The following is a 21,206-nucleotide window of genomic DNA, read 5'->3' on the forward strand; positions in this document are numbered from 1 at the left end:
TACCTGTGTGAAATAATTTACCAGGAAAAAAGACTGTGTTAATTTTGTTATATGTAAGTTAAAGATAATTTATTGCTTATGGATAGTTTTTGTAAGTTTGATGTAATTTTGCATTAATCACTGAATTCATGCACACACATATCTGAGGTAGCTTTGTGATTTAAACTGAAGTTAAATAAAAAGACAAGATTGTTAGGGGGAAGGGTGCATAGGGGACTAAATGGCAATGAAAAAAATCAATAAAAACAGAACAAACAAAAGATAAGGTCCCTCCCAACAAACTTAATGTTCATAAGCTCAGTTAACATTTATCACATACAGTTATAACAATTTCTTTTTGTTTCCTTATGATAAGGACTTTTAGGGGGAGGTTTTTTTCTGGAGAGTCTCCTCTGAGCTCTCCCCATCTTCACCATTGTTTTTTTTTCTGAAAAAGTTCTGTTGCCACGTGGCCGACTCCTATCCCAGCATTACTACTTCGCTAAATGCCAGCTGGAGGGGCACATCCAACTGAGTCCTGTAGATCTTCCTTCTTTCAGAAGTTCAGCTAAACTCGAAGACCATCATATTAATAACAATTTAGCATTCACCACCTCCTAGGCATCGATCAGTGCCTTATTAAACATTAACCCATTCAACATAAATCCAGAGTAGCTGGTGGCTCTTCACTGAGAGTTACTGAAGAAAGATTAAAGCCTTCCTGTGCTTAGTTTTATCCATGCGTTTGCTTGTACCAGTTAACAGTTTAGCGGGGAAACACGGAGGAATCAATGAAAGGAGATGAGGCAGCTATGAAAGGAGCCTCTGGGTTCTTTGCAGGGAGTATATTGACCGATGGCTCTGGTACCCAGCACTGCGGGGAGGGGGGGTGGTATGAGGTCCACGGGCTGCTCCCAGCCAGTGATGACTGCGAGTGTCAAGGTACTGAGACAGGCCAGGTCCTGGGAGCCACAGGACTTCTCTAGGGTGACTGACTTGAAGACTCCCCATCAGCTTCATTGAGAATTTCTTAGCACTGCACCACTTATTACCTGCACAGCCTTCCTTCCTACCCTTGGTCAGTGTGGGTCAGGCCTGAGTCAAAGTCTGAAGCCTCCCTCTCCCAGCCTTCTTGGGATCCTACCCCATTTTCTCCTGTATCTTTAATTTCACCTTGGATTCTGCCTCGGGAGGGCCTGAATTGTTAGCGTAGTAGCCAATTGTGCGGCGGTATCCGATATAATGATGTCCATACTGAATATTCTTTATCTGCCACATGATTCACCTATGTCATCTCACTTTGTACCTCCGAATAACTCTGGGGTTTACTTTTATATTGTTAAGGAGAAAGTGCACTCAGTGCATAAGTAACAGTTTGACTGGTTCACTTGTCTAGTAAATGGCAATGAAAACCCGATCACTGCCATAGCTGCAAGGAATACCAACAGAAGCTCTTTCATAATCATGCAGGCTGACAGGGTCCAGAGAGGAGAGGGGAGAGAATCCCAGGGGAAAAGGGGAGGGACTCACAGGAACAAGTATAAAGGACACATGGACAATAATTAAGGTGGGGGGCGGAAATGGGAGGGAGATGGGGAGCACTGGGGTGGGGGGCAGGGCAGGGAATATAAAACAGAAAACTGTACTTGAATAAGAATTAAATTTAAAAAAAAATCATGTATGCCCACTATAGCATTTTCTTACAGTTCATGTGGCATTTTGAGGTTAATGTGACCAATTCATGGATCTGTTGTAAGTCAATTGTTTGTGTGCTATTTGTCTTCCCTTTTTAATTTGGATTAAATGGATATTTTAATGAGATAGGTATAAGGGAGTATTATGGATACAAATGTTTTACTTTTGCATGGTTCTTAGCCATTTGCTTAAGTGAGCACACTCACCACCAACCAGAGAAAAAATACATTAATTGATAACAAGAATAACACTCCTCTTGTACCAGGACCTTAAAAACCAGTAGACCCAAGTTAGTATTCAGTTTTCTGACTGAATACGTGTCATTTTGAGTGGTTTTGTGTAACTTGATATTCAAAATGAACCATTATGAGTCAAAACTATGCTTCTGCAGTCACAGATACACACATGTGTACACACTCATGACCAGACATGTACGGATGCGTGACTTGGGGTCAGTGGGTTAGGAAAGTTACCCTCTAATAGGCTTCCCAGGTCTTGGCTTTGGGGTGGCTGTGTAATGCAGTGGGTAGTCTATGTGCTAGATGGAGTACAGACTGTATATTTTGTGACTAAATGACAAGTCACTAAGGGCAAGTTCATTCAGTCTGATAGAAAACAGGAGTAAAAACTATCTCATACATTTTTGTGAAAATAAGGATTTATGCCATGATGTGTGTATATCACTTAGTACAGCTATTGTAGCATTCTGTAGCATTCTCTACCTTTGGTACAGAGTGTAGTTTTGGGTTCATTGACATCTGGCTCTTCTCTCTGTCCAGACAACAAATCAGAGAAAAATGTGGACGCATTGAATCACTGATTCTCAATCTTTAGAATGCGTGAGACTCACGCGGAGGACTCTTGAAACAGATTGCTGAACCCCTGCCCTCCACCATGATGACTGAGTAGTTCTGGGGTGCCTTAGGGGCAACTGCATTTCTAAAAACATTCTCAGCTGTTGCTTGGGAATTGAGAGTCCCTGTTTTAGAATTATAAACCTCCATCTCCACCTAGTGGTTAATTTATGAAGCACAACACATATGCATTTTGTTTCATTTAATCCTCATAACTGCCCTATGAAATAACTACTATCTTCATTTTACATATGATGAAACTGAAACGCAAGAGGCTGAAGAAATCTTCTTAAGGTTTTAAAGATAGTGTATGGAGAATGGTCATTGAGTCTAAAACTGTCAAACTCCAAAGCCACGGCCGTCATTCAGTATGTTGCCCTGTCTAAAACACACTCCCAGCCTGTTTCCTTCAGTAATTCCACTTCTGAGGAGATAAAAAATACAGACAAAACAGCATAAGGATATTTATCACAGCATTATTTATTATAGTGAAAAGTTATAGTAAACTTTAAGTCCACTGTTACAGGAAATGATAAGATAGGTGTACTTCAAATATTTTACAGACAACGAAAATGAAGTTTTAAATAGTTTTAGTGTTATGGAAGTTGTATAACATCAAAAGGGAAAATAGAATATTTTATAAATGAAGCACTTTAAGGCCCTTCCAATACACATATGTAAAATAGGCCAAAATATTAACATTGGATGGTAGGATTATATATTATTTGCTTTTATTTCCCTTTACTTTTCAGTATGTGTCAAATGATATTCTGTAATTATTATGCATTTCACACTTAAAATATTCATTATTAATTTTTCATCAATTATTTTAAAATATGGAAAATTCTAAAATTCTCTCCATTTACAAAATGTATTTAAAGAAAAAGAGGTGTTTATTTAGCATCTACTCTGTGCTCAGCACACTTCTAGATGCTATGACCAATACACAAGAAGAATAAGAATTGGGCCTCACTTTTTAGAAGTATTTTTCCCTAACATGAACAGAACTAACACAGAAAAAAAATCAGCACACGACATAAGACAATATGGGATTCAATATAAAAGAGGGTGTGCTATGAGCCTTCAGGAGAGCTGGGGTAATATGGAGGAGATATTAATGTAACAGGGCCTTCATGGATGGAAGTGGAACTTCCTAGCACTACATGAGCCACACAAAGAAACAAGAAGCATAACATAAATGTGGGAATAGAGATGGGATTGTCCTGTTCCTCTTTCTCTTTGCATTTTTAACAGACCTTGCATTTACGTGCTTCGTTTATACACATGCCCCCCAAATTGGTGATGCTCAGATTTTTCAGTGGTCAAGACCTTTCTCTTCCCTCGGTCGTGAGTGTGCAGTAGACCCTTATCTGTAACAAATAGCCTAGCACTTTGAAATTCCAAATTTGGTCTACCAACTGGCTCACTCATCATCACCTGGAAGCAGGTCCATAATACAGAATTGCAGACCCCACTCCCGATCACAGAATCAAAGCCTGCCTTTTATTGAGACTCATGGGCACATTAAAGCTTGAGAAACGCTGACAGAGCGTGTGGTACTCACTTACGGTCAGAGACAGCTTGCATCCTGAGTGATGGGGCAGCTGCCAGTGTGGCTTAACAGCTAAGGGACTAACAAGGCCCACCCCAGTGTTTTCTACCCTTATTCTTTCCTGCATGCACCATGATTTGACCTCACTGTTCATGGGCATGGTGGGTAATTTGGGAGGATTACATATCTGCCAACATTTGAGCAGAAATCGTTTACCTGGTCAATCACAGCAAATACCTGCTTCGTACAGTGCGGCATGGTTATTTGGACAAGACCCAAAGAGAAAGTTACTGTCCAAGTTCTGATAAAGCACAGAAAAGAGGATGCAGAAGATGATGGGCACCGAGTGCAGAGGACCTTGAACAGGGAAGCAATGGGCTTTGAGAGCTGTTCCATCTATTTCACAATGATGTCTGTGTCACATTACAGCTCAGCTTCCTCCTCTTTTATTTGAAGAATTCGGCTTTACCCGAATGGAATTGTGTTTGTTACCAGCTGTACCCTGTTTCTAAATCGTATTGGCTCTGACTTCAAAGTGAGATAAAGGTCTAGTGGCTGATGCGACTGGCCTAAGGAAGAACAGGTGGACAAAACCAAAAGCTCTGTTCCGTTGTGAAATAGTGATTACCTTTTTCCATCAAGTGCAGTTTTTCTTCTGAGTTTTAATTGGGCAGTTGGTCTGAGTCACAGTGAAACCTCTGAGGTTTTGTGAAGAAAGGTCACAGTTGTTCACCTGAAATCCAACATTTCTGGTTCCCTTTTTGGTTTTTAGAAATGAAGTTTGGTTTTCTGAGGGCAAGAAGCATCTTCTGTAGGGTCCATTGGGTCATGACAGAGGTGGACGGGGGTATTATGCCAAAACAAGCAACAAAAGCATCTCAAAGGTCATGTCTTGTGAATTTTCTTTAAAGTTGTATAAAGTTAAGAAGACTTTGATGTGAGTGATTGAAGGCAAACATGTTCAGGGCATTCAAAAGGCCAGAGGAAGAGCCTTCATAATAATGGCTGCCAGGCTCAGTGTTCGGAGGGGGCTGGACCCTCCATTTCTTCCTGCTTTGCTTCCTGCTCAAGGTGCAAAAGCTTAAGATTTCCCTCAGACAACTGGATCAATGACCAATACCGTCTAGAACAGGGGTCCCCAACCTTCGGGCCTCAGAGGGGTACCAGTCCAGGTCTGTCAGGAGCCGGGCCCCACGGCGGGAGGTAAGCCTGAATGTAATGTGCTTGAATCATCCTGAAACCACCCCCACCCTGGTCTGTGGAAAAATTGTCTTCTGTGAAAATGGTCCCTGGTGCCAAAAAGGTTGGGGACCGCTGCTCTAGAGAAATCTATTACAGGCTGTGAGACGGAAGTGCTTATAGATGGCAGGTGTGTGTTAGCCTTGCTAGATTATGTCCTGTGTTGTCATCCTCAGGTGTTATTTCCTTCTTATTTATTTACTTTATGATCTAAAGACATCACCAGGATATATCCAGCCATTTTAAAATTAGCAGGTGACAACCACGAGGTGTAGGAACTTGCCATAGGAACAGGGTCACGGCGGGGGGCTGAGAGCGGTAGGGACAGGAGGGGGTCACCTCAGAGCCTGCCACCCCTGCTGCACGCACCTTAACTTCAGAGCTGACTTCCAAAGCTTTATCAATAACGTAACAAACACTTAACAGGGCACACAGGGTAATTTCTTTGCTCTAAGGAATGCAGGCCTGGTATCAGGTTTGCAGAAGGATACTTGTGTTGATGGAATGAAGAGTCATTTTCCTCTCTACTGTCTCAAATTTAATACATGTGCTTTGTTCCCTAGCGTGTTTACATGTTACATTACAGAGGTCTCAGGTGATTAACTAAGTTGCAGTGACTCAGAGGTGAAGACGTGCCAACATATCTGCTAAAACAAATGTACGATCCATACATTTTGATGAAATATCGAGGTGAAAGAGTATTTTACAGTGAAAGCCATTCGTATATAGATTTAAAAAATCATTTGAAAAAATAGTGAAACGTAAAATGTAATTTTATTTTGATAAGGATCATTCTTAAGAGACACTTTATAGAGAATAAGTTAATTATTTTGCAATGAATGATTAAAATATAAAACTGGCTGTGGTGGTGGATTTAAGCAACTAGTGGGTGGCCTAGAATAGCCTATATCTAAGATCCCTTCTTACCCTGAGATTCTACAATGCAAATGTTGCGGAATATTTTAAGCTACAGAATGTGGTAGGTCATTCAGCATCCTCTGTGGTTTACCAGCAGGAAGAGCACACTGCTGTATTTTCATGGGAGCTTTAAAAGCTATTTTAAGAATCAATCAGTAAGTATTTATTGGGCATCTACTATGTGCAAGACCCTGTACCAGGAACTTTATAAAACTAAAACGACAAGATTCATTTCCTCAGGAAGTTTTCAACATTATATTTTTTCAGATATCTGAGATCTCCTTTTGAACTCTGTCCCAGAAAATTTTTTTCCTAAGAAATTCCTTAGAGTTAGAAGGTTACTTTCCTGGTAATTCTGAGAACTCTTTCTCTCTAGGCAGGAATATACAGAGAGTAGGCCAAATGCTGTTAATAAAAGCAAAACACCTTGTATTCTAAGCAAGGCATTATAGAAATGTCTACTTTACAAAATCATTTACACTATTTAATCGAGATATGAAGAAAGTGGGTCTGCAAATAGTTCTACCAGGATATGAGGAGTAAAAGTCTTTGTTACTAGAAGCACATATTGCTAGCATCACTCATATTGTACTATTAAAGAAAACTAGCCATTGAGCGTTTCCCTTAACTGATCAGGACAGTGTTTCCCAAATCCTGCAGGTGATGAGTTGGTGCTGGGGGACGGCAAGTCCTACTCTTTCTGGTCTGGATGCTCAGTCGCAGCGTGGCAGTCCTTGCCCCCCTACCTTCCCCAGCCGTGGTCCCCGACTGCTAGTTCTGGGTAACTAGCTTCTCTCCCCCTAAACTTGTCCTCGAATGTGTTCCTTTGACTGAGCTGTGTCTACCTGGTAGAGAACATGAGAATATTAAAAACAAAAGCAGGTACTAATGTCTACTATTCCAGAAACATATTCTAAAATGAAGGTTAGGCTTGGCCAAGAAAAATTAGGTTAGAGTTTAGAGAGTAGATACCATAAAGGGAGAGCAACTTGCAATCTTAAGATATTAAAATAGTGCAGCAAGGAGAAAAATTAACTGAAGGGAAGAAGGAGTCATTGAAAGAGATTGAGTGACAAGTGACATGTCGGGAGACAGAACAGAGAGATGGGAAGAGAGGAAGACAGAATGGAAAAGGTAGATGTAAAGACTACTGATGGTTAGAGATAGCTTAGTATGTAAGAAGTGGTAAAAAGATGGGAATGAAAAAATAGAAAGCTAAATATAGAACAGTTGAGAGAGAAATAAAAGAAGGAAGATAAGAAAGGAAATGATAAAGGTGAAAAAAAGGTAGTGGAAGAGAACATTAACTAGGAGAAGAACTGACAAAGACCAACACAAGAAAAAATGTACAATCATCAGGATTATATAGATCTCCATACACAAAATGGAAAGTTCAGCTGCTTTTCTGTCTTGCAAAATCAGAGAATTTTGTAAGCACAGAACTTTGAGAGAAAAAGGAAGAATTAGCAAGCAGAGGGAAGAATTAGCAAGCAGGTTAGTTAGGGAAACTAACCTGAGCAGTGGCGTCCAGGTTTCAAGGTGGTGGCGGTCATAGTCTTCCTGCCTTTTTTTTTTAAAGGTCTGTGCCTATAGTGACAGCCCTAGATGTAGTGACACCCAGAGACCCAACCTCATCACATCACCTGGGCCACTACTCCTACTGCTGGAAAGGGGAAAAACTTAAGAATCACCAAGAGGGTCAGATACTTAACCAAATCTTGGGGGGGAAGTTTGAGAACAACTGTGCGATATCAGGCATTTTCCTTCTCCAAAGAATACTCAGTTGATATAATCCCTAGGCCTGAAGTAGTAAGCAGTCTTGCACCTGGTCGTGTGGATTGGTCCCTATTTGAAGGGAATCAAGTGGGGTGTGTTCATCTGCATTAAGTGGGTCTACATTTATACTCTGAAACTCAGTCCCAGTGGCTAATCCAGCCAATGAGTTAGGAATTTCAGTAGGCATTAATGAATCCCCATTGAATGGGCTTTGCCTTCCAATGCTAGAGGGATTTCCAGGGCCGGAGGAGTGATACTTGGCTAATTTGGAGCCAAAGCATGGCAACGGGAGGATGCTAGATGGTCTTTGTTGTTGCCTTTCACCCTCATTTCCCAGCACTTCGCTTTGGATGTCTTCTGGCTTGGGGCCTTCATCAGGTGTCCCGATAACAAGCTGTTCAGGAGTAAGGTCAACGGTCCTTTCATTGAGCTGGTTGCCTTCAAATATTTCTTCCAAAATATTGTTTCCTTCTCCTCCAGGGTCATTTTTGAGACAAGGTGTGTTCTTTGATTGAAGGGAACCGGCTTCAGAAAACGGCATAATTCCCCTTTGGTCCAGTTGATTCTTTATAGAACATGGCATGTTCCTCCTCAGAGTAGACACATCATCTCTAAAAGCACTTGGATTTTGACTTTCTACAAGCTGTCTTTTCTCTGAGCTGTTTGTTTGGGTAGGTAGGATGCTTGTTGGGGAAACAGTATGTCTCGTATGCTTCGCATGACCATCTTTTGTATACAGAAGGCTGGTTTCTTGGTTCTCCCCTGGCACCGGACCAAAGGATGGAGTGTAGTCTTGTAGAGCAAGTGGATTGTCTTTGTGCCCAGGGGAGCCAGCAGCACAGCAAGGGCTTCTCTGCCTCAGGTGAAATAAATGTGCTTCTTTTTGACCAATTGAGTAACTTGGAGGCAGTAAGTCCTGGAAAGCCAAATATCCACTGTCTGGTGAATTTAACCTAGGAATCTGCATGTCATAATTCAAGTTCTCACCTTCATGCCATGTTGGATTTCCCTGAAGCCCAGCTGGGGAGTTGGGATAAGGCTGGTTCTCCTTCTGGTGTGGTGGACTAGCAGGGGCTTGGTGTAAATGTCTTGGCTGATCCCAGAAATTTCTGCTAAAATATGGTCTTCTTTCTCTCTGCCCTTGGGCTTCTGTCCTGTGGTCCCAAGAGTTCCAAGAAGGGAACAGAGCACCTTCTTCTTGTCCAACAGCTCTATTAGCATAATAGCCCCTGCCCTCCACAGGTGGTAGTACAGTGGGCACTGCATTATATGATGGAACATTCTCATCTGGATTCCAGGGGTAATATTCACCATAAGCAAAATCCTCCCTAGGTTTTGCTGGATTATCTAAGGAATAGGGAAGGTATTCCTTTGGTTGACTTGAGGTATGCTGCTCACCTTTGTAATGCCTAAGTGTGGTGCCTTCTTTAAAGCTCGACTCCTCCACACCCCATTTACTTTGTTCCGGAAAAAGTTCATCTCCAGTTGGATCAATTGGGTTCTCTTCATTATAAGGGACTGTTTCTCTCAGACCTGGAGTATTCATGGGGTACAGTGGATCTTCTGGTAGCCCCATAGTATTGGGTGAATCATCTCTCTCATCCCATTTACTGCTTCTAATGTATGGTGAGTTTTCCCTGGGATCAAAAGGGTTATAGTCAGTGTAGTGCACATCTCCTGTAGAGCCATGAGGAGGATGAGGCAAGTGTTCTTCCTGCCTGCCTGGATCTTCCTTAAAAGGTGGAGAGGTTTCTTGGTGGTTCCAAGTATTTCTTCCACCAGGATATTGTTCTCTTGCGGGGGAAGGGACTCCCTCAGGGTATGCAGGCTCATATGTACTGTGCTTTAATTCTGGCTGCTTAGTTTCTGATTCATATGGGATCCTTCTCGGTTCTAAAATAATCCCTTTGGGCAAACTCTGAGTTTGGGTTTGTCCATCAGAAATTGGGGCTCTTCTGGAATCTCCTCTTGGGTAATACGAGATTTCACGTTGATCAACAGAATTAAAACTTGGGACTAACACGTTACCCTCAGGGTGAGGCAGTTTATAGTTTGATTTATTAACTCCATAATCTCGAGAGTTTCTCCAGGAGCCAGTTGGATCCCTTGTAGGAACGACTATTCTTTCTTTTTGACCTAATGGCTTCTCTCTTGGATTTTGAATTTTTTCATTGGGGCCAACAGTAGTACTATGTTTGGGACCCAGAGGGGCAATGTTGGTTCCCATGGGGTTTTTACTTGGCCCCTGAGGTTTCCTTCTGAAATTTGTTGGATTTCCTGCAAGATTGGGAGAACTGCCTCTTGCAGTGGAAGCATAAGGTTTGGAATGGGTTGGATTTCCTGGAGGAACTGCTTGTTTGCTTTCCAAAGCATAGGAGTTCCACTGAGGGCCTCTTTGGACTTGGTTTGGGTAAAAAGGCCAATTCTGTCTGTGCCCCGTGGCGGTACCAGGGTAACGCCATTGTCTTCCCACAGGAAAACTTTGAACGTTAGGATTTGGGTAACTTGCGCGAATATTCGGCTGACTTGGTCTCGATGGGATTTGACTTCTTGGTGCCCCCTGGCCTGAAACATTAACTGCTGGGGGCGGGGTCCCGTTTTGAGCTGTAGGGTTGCTCACAGTGTTTGGCCCCTGGCCACTGTTGCCTGTTGGGCTTGTGTCATTTCCACCTGGATGCCCGCCGGGATTGGCTGCATTTGCTTGGGTAGAATTAGTCTCAGGAACTGTTGAATTTGACGAGGGTTCGGTGGTGGCTGGACTCTCAGTTTTAGGAGGGTCTTCTTCTTTGGGTTTTTCAAAATCTTGTTCAAACATCTCTTCTGAGTAATATGGAGGACGGCCCCCAAACCCATGATATCCAAAATATCCAAAGTAAGGATTCTGTAGGAAAGAAGATGGACATCGTTAATTACTCTTTGTTTCCCACCATGGTGTTGTTGTTGTTTTTTTTTAATGTGATAGAGAATCTTATCAGCCGCATGCTTCTTTTAACTCTAATGACTTAAGCTTTCTTTCCTGAGATTTAAGTTCTCCTTGGGTTCCATGACCCCACTCCCTTCTCGTTTTCTCTTCTTGTACTTGCACTTCCTGACCATTACTTCTCAGCTTTCTCTTCCTAGGCTTGGATTCTGAACCTAATTGTTTTTTTAAAGGTTTCCATCCTCTATCCTCCTCATTCTTCTGTTCTCATTGTGCATATCTGCTGTGCCACAAACACTGCAATGACTTTCGATGACACGGTGCTGGACTGCAGTAACAGTACATCACTCTGCGACACGCATTTGGCTCTTCTCCTAGTGTGGTGTAGTAAAAAAGTCATGGAGGTCGGAAAACTTGGGTTCTGGGAAAAGTTTATCCACTCGGTAGGTGATATTAATTAGTAATTTATTTTCTCCGGGATTTAATAATATTTGCACAATGAGAAAGTTAGATGATTACTTAATTCCCTTCTGGGGATAACGTTCTAAGATTCTCTTACTTCCTTTCCTGTCTACTAGTGGCTCCATCACTGTCTAGGGTCCAGCGTCTGCCTGGAGCCTAGGTTATTAGGTTAGCCTTCTTTGAGAAAGAGGGAGGGAGAGGGAGAGAAAGAGACAGGGAGGGAAAAAAGGAGGGAGATTTCAATACACGCAGAGGAGAAATGATGTATCGCATTTGTTTTGTTTTAGGTTACTGGCTTGATTTGTTTCACTTTTCCCCTCTATAGTTTGAGCTATAGTTTCATGTGTCGGATTTTAACTTTATTAGCTAAGGATGAAAAAAGTAGACACTAAAAATTGTAATTGTAATTCCTACTGGGGAATGTAGCTTTACTAATACTTACTCCCCCTTCTTCATTGCTGACAGGTGGACGTCCGTAACCTGGTGGTACCCTCTGAAAGGTGAAGAACACAGTGACCATCAGAGAGAAAACCACTTTTTATGCTGCTACTTGCTTGTTAGACTTGAGGGGTCTTAAAATAGTGTATATCAGTGATTGGGTGTCAGCCTCATTAGCTTTTAGCATCTGAGTCGTTAGCTTTCACAATCCAGCTATTAATAACTATAATTATAACCTATCAGTGAATACTGGTGAGTGCAAAAGCTTCAGAAGGATGGTAGGTCATCCCACTCAAAATATCATCTCCTTGCAGTCACTGGCCCCATCACCCCAACACACACACACACACACACACACACACACATGGAGTGTTGAGTGCCACCAGGGTCCAAACATCCATGTTAGAACATGTAATAATGGAGAGTAAATAATGATGCTATTTTTAGAATGTCTACTTTTCACTTAGGGTGACAAATTGACAATCTTTCCTGGATTATTACTATAATATTTTTATTTTATTAAGGTTTGTTTTTCTAATCAAATTTGAAGGCTGAGTTTCTACTCAGAGGAGGGTTTAGAAAAACAGTTCAACTGCTATAGACCTTGAGAAATTCTGTGTAGATGAGATTAATAGCTACTTCAGCATGAGAATCATTCTCACTGACCTTTTATCTTTATTTATTTTTAATAACTTTATTTATTTATTTATTTTTCTAAGAGTTTAATTATTTATCTTTAGAAGGGAAGGGAAGGAGAAAAGGAGAGAAATATCAATGTATGGTTGCTTCTGGTGCGTCCCCTGCTGGGAACTGGCCTGGAATCCAGGCGTGTGCCCTGACTGGGAATCGACCCACGATCCTTTGGTTTGCAGGCTTGTGCTCAATCCACTGAGCATAAATAGTCACCTAGTACTGCCTCAGCTTCCTTAGTGCAGTATGGCCAGTAAAAGGGAGTAACTCTTTCATGAAAAAAAACTAACAGACTCTTACTGAAATGAATTGTTCCTTGTTAATAAGAAGCGTTCTTGGTCATAAGAGTGAAAGACAAGAAAAACTGATGCTGTAGCTGAATGAAGTCACAAAATATTTCTTCTTCTTTTTTTGTTAATTTAACAGCAACTGGCCTTTACTATTTCTTTAGTTCAAACAGGTTATTTTGCAATTCATTCATATTTTAATACCTATGATGCAATTTCAATACTATATTTTAATGACTTTAAACTTTAAAGGATTCTTGTAAATATTATTTTGTATGATTTTTTATAATAAAATATCTGTATCTAAAAACAAGATATGATGAAAAGATGTTTGTCTAATTATCTTATGATTTTCAAACTCCATTTTGTTCCAATTTCCTCATTACATTAAATTAGGATAATCTTTATGTTTTCTAACCTCTAGTGGAAGCAGGGAATGGTAATGAAGTAGCACAACCTTTAAAATTAATTCATTAACTAAGTTATTAGTGGTTGTTTGGTGATTTAATCTGTGTCCGTGTCACCAAAATGAATAAAAAATTCACTTAAAAATTTTTTTCCCCTACGTGATGACAGATGTGATGATTTTGTTCCAGATTCTCTACTTATTGGCATACAGCAGTCCATTTAGCAGTGTAAACTCATATTAATTTGAGGTATAACATGCGAATATTACTTTTTACTTCTAACGTAAAGGAAAGAACTCACGTGTGGAACTTGCCACGGTGGCTGTTGATAGGGAAAGATCCCGTTGCCGAATGGTGGGAATGGCTGGAGAGAAAGGAGAACCAGAGGGATGTGGAAGTGAGAAGAAGAAATGAAAAATAAAACAAACCCAGTCCATACCGTTATTTGAAACTTGGGAGAGTCTACGTCTTGCCTTAAACTGTGATTTTTAATTTTAGGGCAGAGACGACAGTAACACTAGTTAGTATTAGCATTATTGAACACTTGTTCTAGGCTTCGTGCTGAGCACTTCATAATGGAAAGCTTATTTAATCCTCACATGCCCAGGGGAAATATGTGCTACAGTTGTTCCCATTTCACTTAAGATCTGAGGTTTGCAGAACTTAGTCCCTTGACCCAAACTGCACAGCTGGTAAATGATTGAAGCCAGGATTCCAATCCAGAAGAGTCTTTTCATTCAATTCTCTTTTCTCTACATTTATAATAGTGTCTAGTAATAAATGCTGATTGACTAAGACACAGTATTTGAGAAGCTCCACACCAGATGAGATCTTGAGAAACCACTTATGCATTTTCTTGCTCTAAGTCAGGACCATCCTGAAGTACCGGAAGCAGTGCAACCTTTCGGGGCAACATTTTGGATCACCAAAGCTCAGATCTTGGAAGGGACTTGAAGAGCATTTCGTTCATCCATGGAGAACCCAGATTCTAGAGAGGTGAAGTGACTTGCTCAAGCTCATACAACCAATAGGGGCTGGGGATAGAATTCAAATCTCTGTTCCCTGAGTCTACCATTAGTGTTCATGTTACCTCTGTATTTTAAAAGGAGCTTCTTTAAGGCAAGAGTTTTGGGGTAATTTTTAATCAAACAAGGACCAAAATTGACTCACTAGGCAGTTCTGGATAGGTGATGACAGTATCACCTTGGATGAAGATGTCACAACTAATGCTTCTAATTTGTACACAGTAGTACCTGGGTTGAGCAGTACTGAAGCCAGCGTGGTATGCGAGAGCAGCAAGATCATGCCATCACTCGGAGGCCATACGATTTGGTTTGAAATTTTGCTGGGCAAGTCTCACCTGAGGTGGCTGGGCTTCCTCTTGTGGTGGAGTTGGGGCAGGTGGTGGCTGCTTTAAGGGCTGCTTTGGTTGAGGCTGGTTGGGTTTCTCGGTCTCTGGGCCTTGATCAGTCCTGCTCTGGTGTTTGGGTGCTGAAGGAGATGAAGGTTTCCGTGGGCGCCCCATTTTGGGTGGTGGCTGGGGCCACATGGGCATCTGGTACTGTGGGAAGAGCTGAGGAATGTGCGTACCATATCCATAAAAGGGGCCCAGCTGTGCTAGCTGCAAGGGTAGCAAATGACAGTAAGGTCACCTGAGGGCTGAGATTCTGGCTCTCCCTACTCTCTTGTGTTCATCTCTGACCTCAGCCAGGGATCTTACAAATCCTATGGAACTTAACAAGGGAAGCATCAAGGTCTTTAGCTAGCATTCTTTTAAATGTGATCTTACAGAAATGAATTTCACTCAGTCTTGTAGAAAACCAACCAACCAAACAAAGCAAAAGGCCGAAGTGGGGGGTGGGTGGGTGGGAACTTCAGTTTAAGAATGAAGCCCTGACAGGTAAGAAGTGTATAAATAAGTTTATAGGGAAGTTGATGTCCAATTCAAACCTGCTGTGGCTTCTTAGAGGCTGGAGAAGGAGGAGGAAAAGCAAAAAGAAGATAAAGAAAGTGAGGGTGTTAAAAAAAACAAATGAAGGACGAGAGACTAGGAATTCTGCTGTGGAAACACCCCCTTAATGGTGCCTGTGCTTCTTGATCACAGGTGAATTTCGTTTTCATGATCAGAATCTCCACAACTACAAGGTTGACAAGGAAGCAAAAATAGTTGTAATCTGAAAGTGCTAATGTCTGAATTGACCTGTTACAACGTTAACTCCCATTCAAATGTTCCTTCTCTGGCCTAACACCAGCGTCTCTCCCAGTCTTCAGTAATTAATCTCTTTCTGTCTGTTGGATGATGTACACACCAAACAGTGAAAATGCCCCATGGGCTGAAGGAAGGTAAAATTGCAAATCTTGCATTAAAATGCAGTATTTTATGACAATGAAGTTGGTGAACAGTTCAAATTATAGGCAAAGGCACTAAAATCAAGAATGATAGTTTAAAAGAGCCCAATCAGTAGCTGAAGATGAGAAAATTAACAATGATAGTAATTTTAGGTGAGGGGCTTTAAAAGAGAATGACTTGAATAAAAAGAAAATTAATGAAGTACTAGATTTTTCCCAAAAATAGTTTTTATAATTATATCACAAGTCAAAGGTGACATGATATTGCTGCAGTAAGAATCAATACATGGTGGTATCATCTAAATTTATTTAAATAAAATAGGAACTTATTTCATAATTTTGGTGTTATCTTCTAAGACAATCCACACCCTGAGTATTCACTATGCTATTTTTGTGTTCTCATTGTTTAGGAATAGTTTTGTGTGATCTTTTCCCAGGGCCCATTTCTCTTGGATTTAAAGAATACTTGTAATTAATAAATGAGTTTTATTTACTCAAAACAATGATAGTAATGAATAAAAAGAAAATTTGAGCCCTGGCTGGTGTGGCTCAGTGGACTGAGCGTGGCTGGCAACCAAGGAGTCGCTGGTTCAATTCTCAGTTTGGGCACATGCCTGGGTTGTGGACCAGGTCCCCAGTTGGCGGCACAGAAGAGGCAAACACACATTGATGTTTCTCTCTCTCTTTATCCTTCCCTTCCCCTCTCTCTAAAAATAAATAAATAAAATCTAAAAAAAAGAGAATTTGATGTAAGGGGACAGATGGAATTATTTCTCCCCCTTGAAATTCTTATAATGGTTACATTGTAACTTAAATGTATAGATAGCTATTGATGTCTTAATTGGCTAAGACAAACCCCATAATGTAATTATGAGTATATAAACAAGAAATCACCAGAGATAATATAAATCTTTAGAAATAATCACTTACATGTGGAGAGTTCATGAAGCTGAATTGACTATACCGCATCATCTGTAACCAAAGGAATCCATCAACAGAAATTGTTTCATTCAATCAGTCCACGAATCACAATTTTTTAAGGTATAAGAGCCCTAATATCTTTTAGTGGTTATTAATAAATTTTAAATAAATAGGCAATAAACACTTCTATGGGATTTTCATTTTTTACTCAGAGTTTTATTTTGAGAAGCATCAATATAGAATAATGGAGAATAAAAATCTTGTGTATGTTGAAGTTGTTAAATATTCTACTGTACTTTTTTGGAGTTCAGGATTTGAGAGTGTGATAAAAAGATGATAAAAAAGATTCTATGAAAAGATGACCCTCCCTTCTGGTGTGTGATGAATTTGGCTGATGATCCTGGATAGGAGTCAGGTAAAAGTTACTTATATACTTAAGTGTCTACCTTCTAACAGCCAAACGGTACAAATGGCTACATTTGCTGGCTTGAAAACTTAGCAAAAAAGCTATCTATATGTAACACAAATTCACATTTCCCTTGAAAAGGAATATTGAAATACATAGGTAGGATGATGCTCGGGAAATTATTAATTTGCCTTGATTTGAGAGTTTAAGTCTTTCAATATCACTTCCGCTATCTCTTTCATAAGGAATTTTATATGTCAGAAAGTTTTCCAATATTCTCCTTTTTAAGTGAACTCTCAGAACAGGGCTCTGGAAAACTTTGCCCCAGAGACTTGACATACATACCTCCTCACTTTTGCTGCTAAATCCAGGCATTCGGGGCATTTGCATTTGCATCTGGAAGTGAAAGAATATCAACGACAAATTCAGAATGTCAGATGAAATAAGCCCAATAATTTCCTCCAAGATATGTAACAAGGACACAAAAAAGTCCTAAAGTTTTAAAAAATACTCACTGGCATAGCAATAGCATTGCCAAGCACACCTAGAAAGGCCAGGAGAATCTTCATTTTTCCACTTGGTACCTGGAATTAAAAAATGGATTTTATTTTTCAACTATGGAATAATTATGCTTGGGGTACTCTGCACTTCCTTGAGCACTAGCCCGTCTGTCCGTCAAGGGGAATGCAGAAACAGACAGTGATAGGGGCCTCTGCTGCCATTCTTATTTTACATTAAGAAACCATTAGATAGTTGTTACCTGGAGTTGTTCTAACTGCCAAACGGGTCAAAGCAAAAAGAAGAGATGAGAGAGAGAGATAGGCAGAGAAAGAGAGAGGAAGTATATTGATGCTTGAGAAGATGAAAGATGGTTCATAGCACTGGAATGTGGAAATTAGAAGTTAGGAGTTTGCCTGAAAAATATGAATATTGCAGGTTTTGAATTTCTAGTTGCTAGCCTGGTTAGGAAAGGCATAGTAATGTCTGACTATATTCATTATTTAGAATAATCTCAGTTTAAGTGAGGGAACGCTCCAAAATCAGTACTTTGAAATCCTACCTAAGAAGCTACAGACAACATCCAGTTATATAGGGGCTAATTAAATACGCTAAAATAGTCCAGAATCCTATCCTTTTCTTTTTTGCTCTACTGTTGTTTCTTTATTGTCATTTTACCTTTTTAAGAATCACTTCTGCTCAAGGGCTGGTCAGAGAAATAGAAAAACATAAGCAAAGCTAAAATCTCATCTCTTTGTTAGGTACTTTGATTAAACATATAGAGAGAGATATTGATACTGTAGACATATATGTAGCTTGGAGATTATTTTCATGGATTTCATTTATCCTACTTTAGTTAATTATTCAAGCCTTGTCTAATTAGAGCTTGTATTTACACGTGTGAACAAGATTTGTTCTGAAGCATTTCCTTGGATAATTCCTTAAGAAAACTGTTCTACTTGCATACATAATAGAGGAGACTGAATGTTCTAATCAGAATGATTTATTTTCGTGGTATATCAGATACAACACAATTCCCTGCACAGTAACCAGCATGTAGACGCCAGGAGCTTTTCATCCCGTTTGTTCCCGCTGCCTCTGTCTAGGCATGAAATGCATCTTGTAGTGGTTTGAGCCGATGCTCACCCTGCTGCTTCTTTCCTAGCAATATAGTTAAAGAATGCTTCAGCATTTTTGTAAAATTTAGGTGTAATAAATTACCTTTTATATGTTAGAAAAATTGAGAGAGTGTAATTAAACAAAGGAAGCAGTAATAGGTAAATGCCTTGTCTCCTAATTAAAGACTTTCAGAATTATAATATTGTAAAAATAACAACTGAAGCTGGTGTGTTTAGTATAGCCTACAATAATACAAGGAAGCTGATAAGAGACTATTGATGAGTGCTTTTCTCCCCCTAAATCTCCTTTCTAAGATTGTAGCCTTAGATTTGGGGGAACTTTTAGATGTTTAATTTCTCTGTTGTTTAATCATCCATCTCTATAATAGCTGTCACTTAGATTCTTGATAATGTTTCACACTTATGTAGGATGATGTGGTCTTTTATTTTGCAAACATAAAATGCTACTCATTCTATCTTTTGTAAAATTAATATATTATGTTGGATGACTTTTAAGATTCCTTCCAATTCTAAAAGTTCATGATTAGATGAAAATTTATGATTAGTTATTTTTTGAACAGAAAATAACACTCATAATTATTGCTATGAGATGTGATGGCTTTGTAAGTTCCTACTTTTTCTATCCCAGCTGTCAACTCAAATCATCTTTGTTTCTTCTGACATACTGAAATAGTGTTTTATTCCATCCAGTGTACTTCTGACAATATTTAGTTTGGTATGGGACCCGTGTGTATGAGGAAAAATAAGTGAAAATACTCACCAAGTTATCTAGCTTAGGAAAAGAGGCTCCATGTCTGCACTGAAGCAGCACCATTTTTTCACCAAAATTTTCATAAGCCTTCGAGAAAGAGATGGTTTGGCATGAGAAAAAAACTCATACAGAAATGAAACAAACAAAATTATTTGCAAAGCTTCAGTTCTATGGCAGCACATATAGAGGTAATTATTTTACCCAATCATACTTTTATTAGAGTGCCTTCAAAATCAAGCTTAATCTGTTCTTTTAAGGGTAGAGTAGAAACTAAATCAGAGAGAAAATGACCTGGGCACTGTATTGTGAGATATTTCCAGTGCAGTGTTGATAAAACTTGGCTGCTCTGTTGGAAATGTACAACATCACAGTATTAAATGAGATGTAACTAGGTTGGAAGAAAACTTATAAGAAAACAAATACAGCAAATAAACCAAGTTTTATCAGAAATCAGTCTGCAAACCATGCTTATACAACTAATATCAAAGGATGCAATTCAGAAGTCAACCAACACCTATGAATTAAGTTTACTTTTAGCTCTACATTATTTATGTTGATAATCTCTAATACTCACCCAGTGCCAGTTAGAAGCTCCAATATTTAAAAAATAACTTTTACTTGAACTTTGTTAGCCTGTCTTTGAAGTATATTCTTAATGGTCTACAGTGGAAATGACTACAAATTGCAGAAGCCAGAGAGATTTCAAGAAGCAAGACACATTTATTTCTGAATAATAAAACAAATTCTTCGTAAAGTTACCATGTTCGGTACCAAAAAGGCTCCTCCTTGTTGGAAGAGCTTGGGAGAGCAAGGTCACATTTAAGCACCGTTGCTGACCTGTGCAACCAATCAGCTTTGAGAAAAATGGTTTTGCCCTCACAAGAGTTTAAGGTAAAAAAAACACACCCAATGTAAAATTTATAATGTGTTATTATAGATGCTGTCAAATCAAGTCTCTTATTATGTATAATAGCAGTCTAGGAAAAAGAGCTTGCAGCAAGATTTAGAAGATGCTTTCCTGGATGAATCTGGGCTTTTCTGGTGTAGAAACTCGGTTTATACAAAGACATTTAAGGAACAAAGGTGAATGTTTACTCCGCTATTGTCATATATCATTGAATATCATCAAAAGGCAGGCCAATATATGTATTTAATTTAATGTGTAGTTAATATAATTAATATATATATATATATATGTTTATATATATAATTAAAATTAACTGGAATGTCATGTCCATGGAAGGCTTGATTGGTTCCAATTCCATAAGGCTACCAGGACCTAGTGTTCTTTCTGAAGTTCACTATCGTTCCGTCCCTGGGGGTTCAGAGTTTGAGAGGAGATGGGCAAAATAACAAATGAACTCTCACCTATCCATGACAACACAACTTCTTAAAAATATGAGTTGAGAAATTCACCGAAGGGGTTGTTTACTATGGGTTTTCTTTTTGAAATCTGACTTACCATAATAAATATTTCATTTCTAAATAAATGGGCCAATCATACTTTTCATTGACAAGAACAAGTTCTGCTATCTTTGCTGAACTTGAATTCTCCTGTTCTCTTACAGCTCCACAAGAGAAAAACATTTGTAGTGGTGAGTTTGCTTATTTTAATGTTTCGTTTAAAAATTAAAAATGGTATCACTTCTCGGCCTTTTGGCTAAGATCAGGTGTAAAAATTAAAAATGTTAAATTTGATGCCAAAAGCTGGTTCCTATTTTGTATGCCTGTGCACCTCAATTCATCCAGAAGTTGCACAGGCCGCTGTTTTTCCAAGTCGCGAGAGGGATCATGTTCTGTCTCTGGAGCCAGATGACTTTGCACTTCTTAGCCCTACTCCCACCCCCCGTATGTATCACTGCAAATTAAAATTGCTCCAGACTTGAAATTAAGCTTTAAATATCTTTTAAGCCTGTAGGTATCAA

At 39.6% G+C, this 21,206-nt stretch overlaps 1 protein-coding gene across 1 annotated transcript; it reads right to left on the bottom strand.

The window, feature by feature from the left end:
* Positions 1 to 8,032: 8,032 nt before the first annotated feature.
* Positions 8,033 to 19,344, bottom strand: ENAM (enamelin). The gene is made up of 8 exons (XM_037063473.1): positions 19,291 to 19,344; positions 17,409 to 17,477; positions 17,239 to 17,289; positions 16,497 to 16,538; positions 14,578 to 14,838; positions 13,519 to 13,581; positions 11,838 to 11,888; positions 8,033 to 10,894 (listed from the first exon to the last, which is right to left on the bottom strand). Exons 1-8 carry the CDS (start codon positions 19,342 to 19,344, stop codon positions 8,033 to 8,035), a joined length of 3,453 nt encoding a protein of 1,150 aa, XP_036919368.1.
* Between the last annotated feature and the right edge of the window lie 1,862 nt (positions 19,345 to 21,206).

This window comes from Sturnira hondurensis, unplaced genomic scaffold (assembly GCF_014824575.4).
Source record: "Sturnira hondurensis isolate 20B ecotype Veracruz unplaced genomic scaffold, ASM1482457v3 Scaffold0014584, whole genome shotgun sequence".
NCBI lineage: Eukaryota > Metazoa > Chordata > Mammalia > Chiroptera > Phyllostomidae > Sturnira > Sturnira hondurensis.

Coding starts and splice junctions, on each gene's coding strand:
- ENAM (XM_037063473.1), bottom strand. CDS start 19,344: ATGGTGCTGCTTCAGTGCAGACATGGAGCCTCTTTTCCTAAGCTAGAT. Junction 17,478..19,290: donor TTCCTAAGCTAGATAACTTG/GTGAGTATTTTC, acceptor TTTTAATTCCAG/GTACCAAGTGGAAAAATGAA. Junction 10,895..11,837: donor TCAGCAATGAAGAAGGGGGA/GTAAGTATTAGT, acceptor TCTTTCCTACAG/AATCCTTACTTTGGATATTT.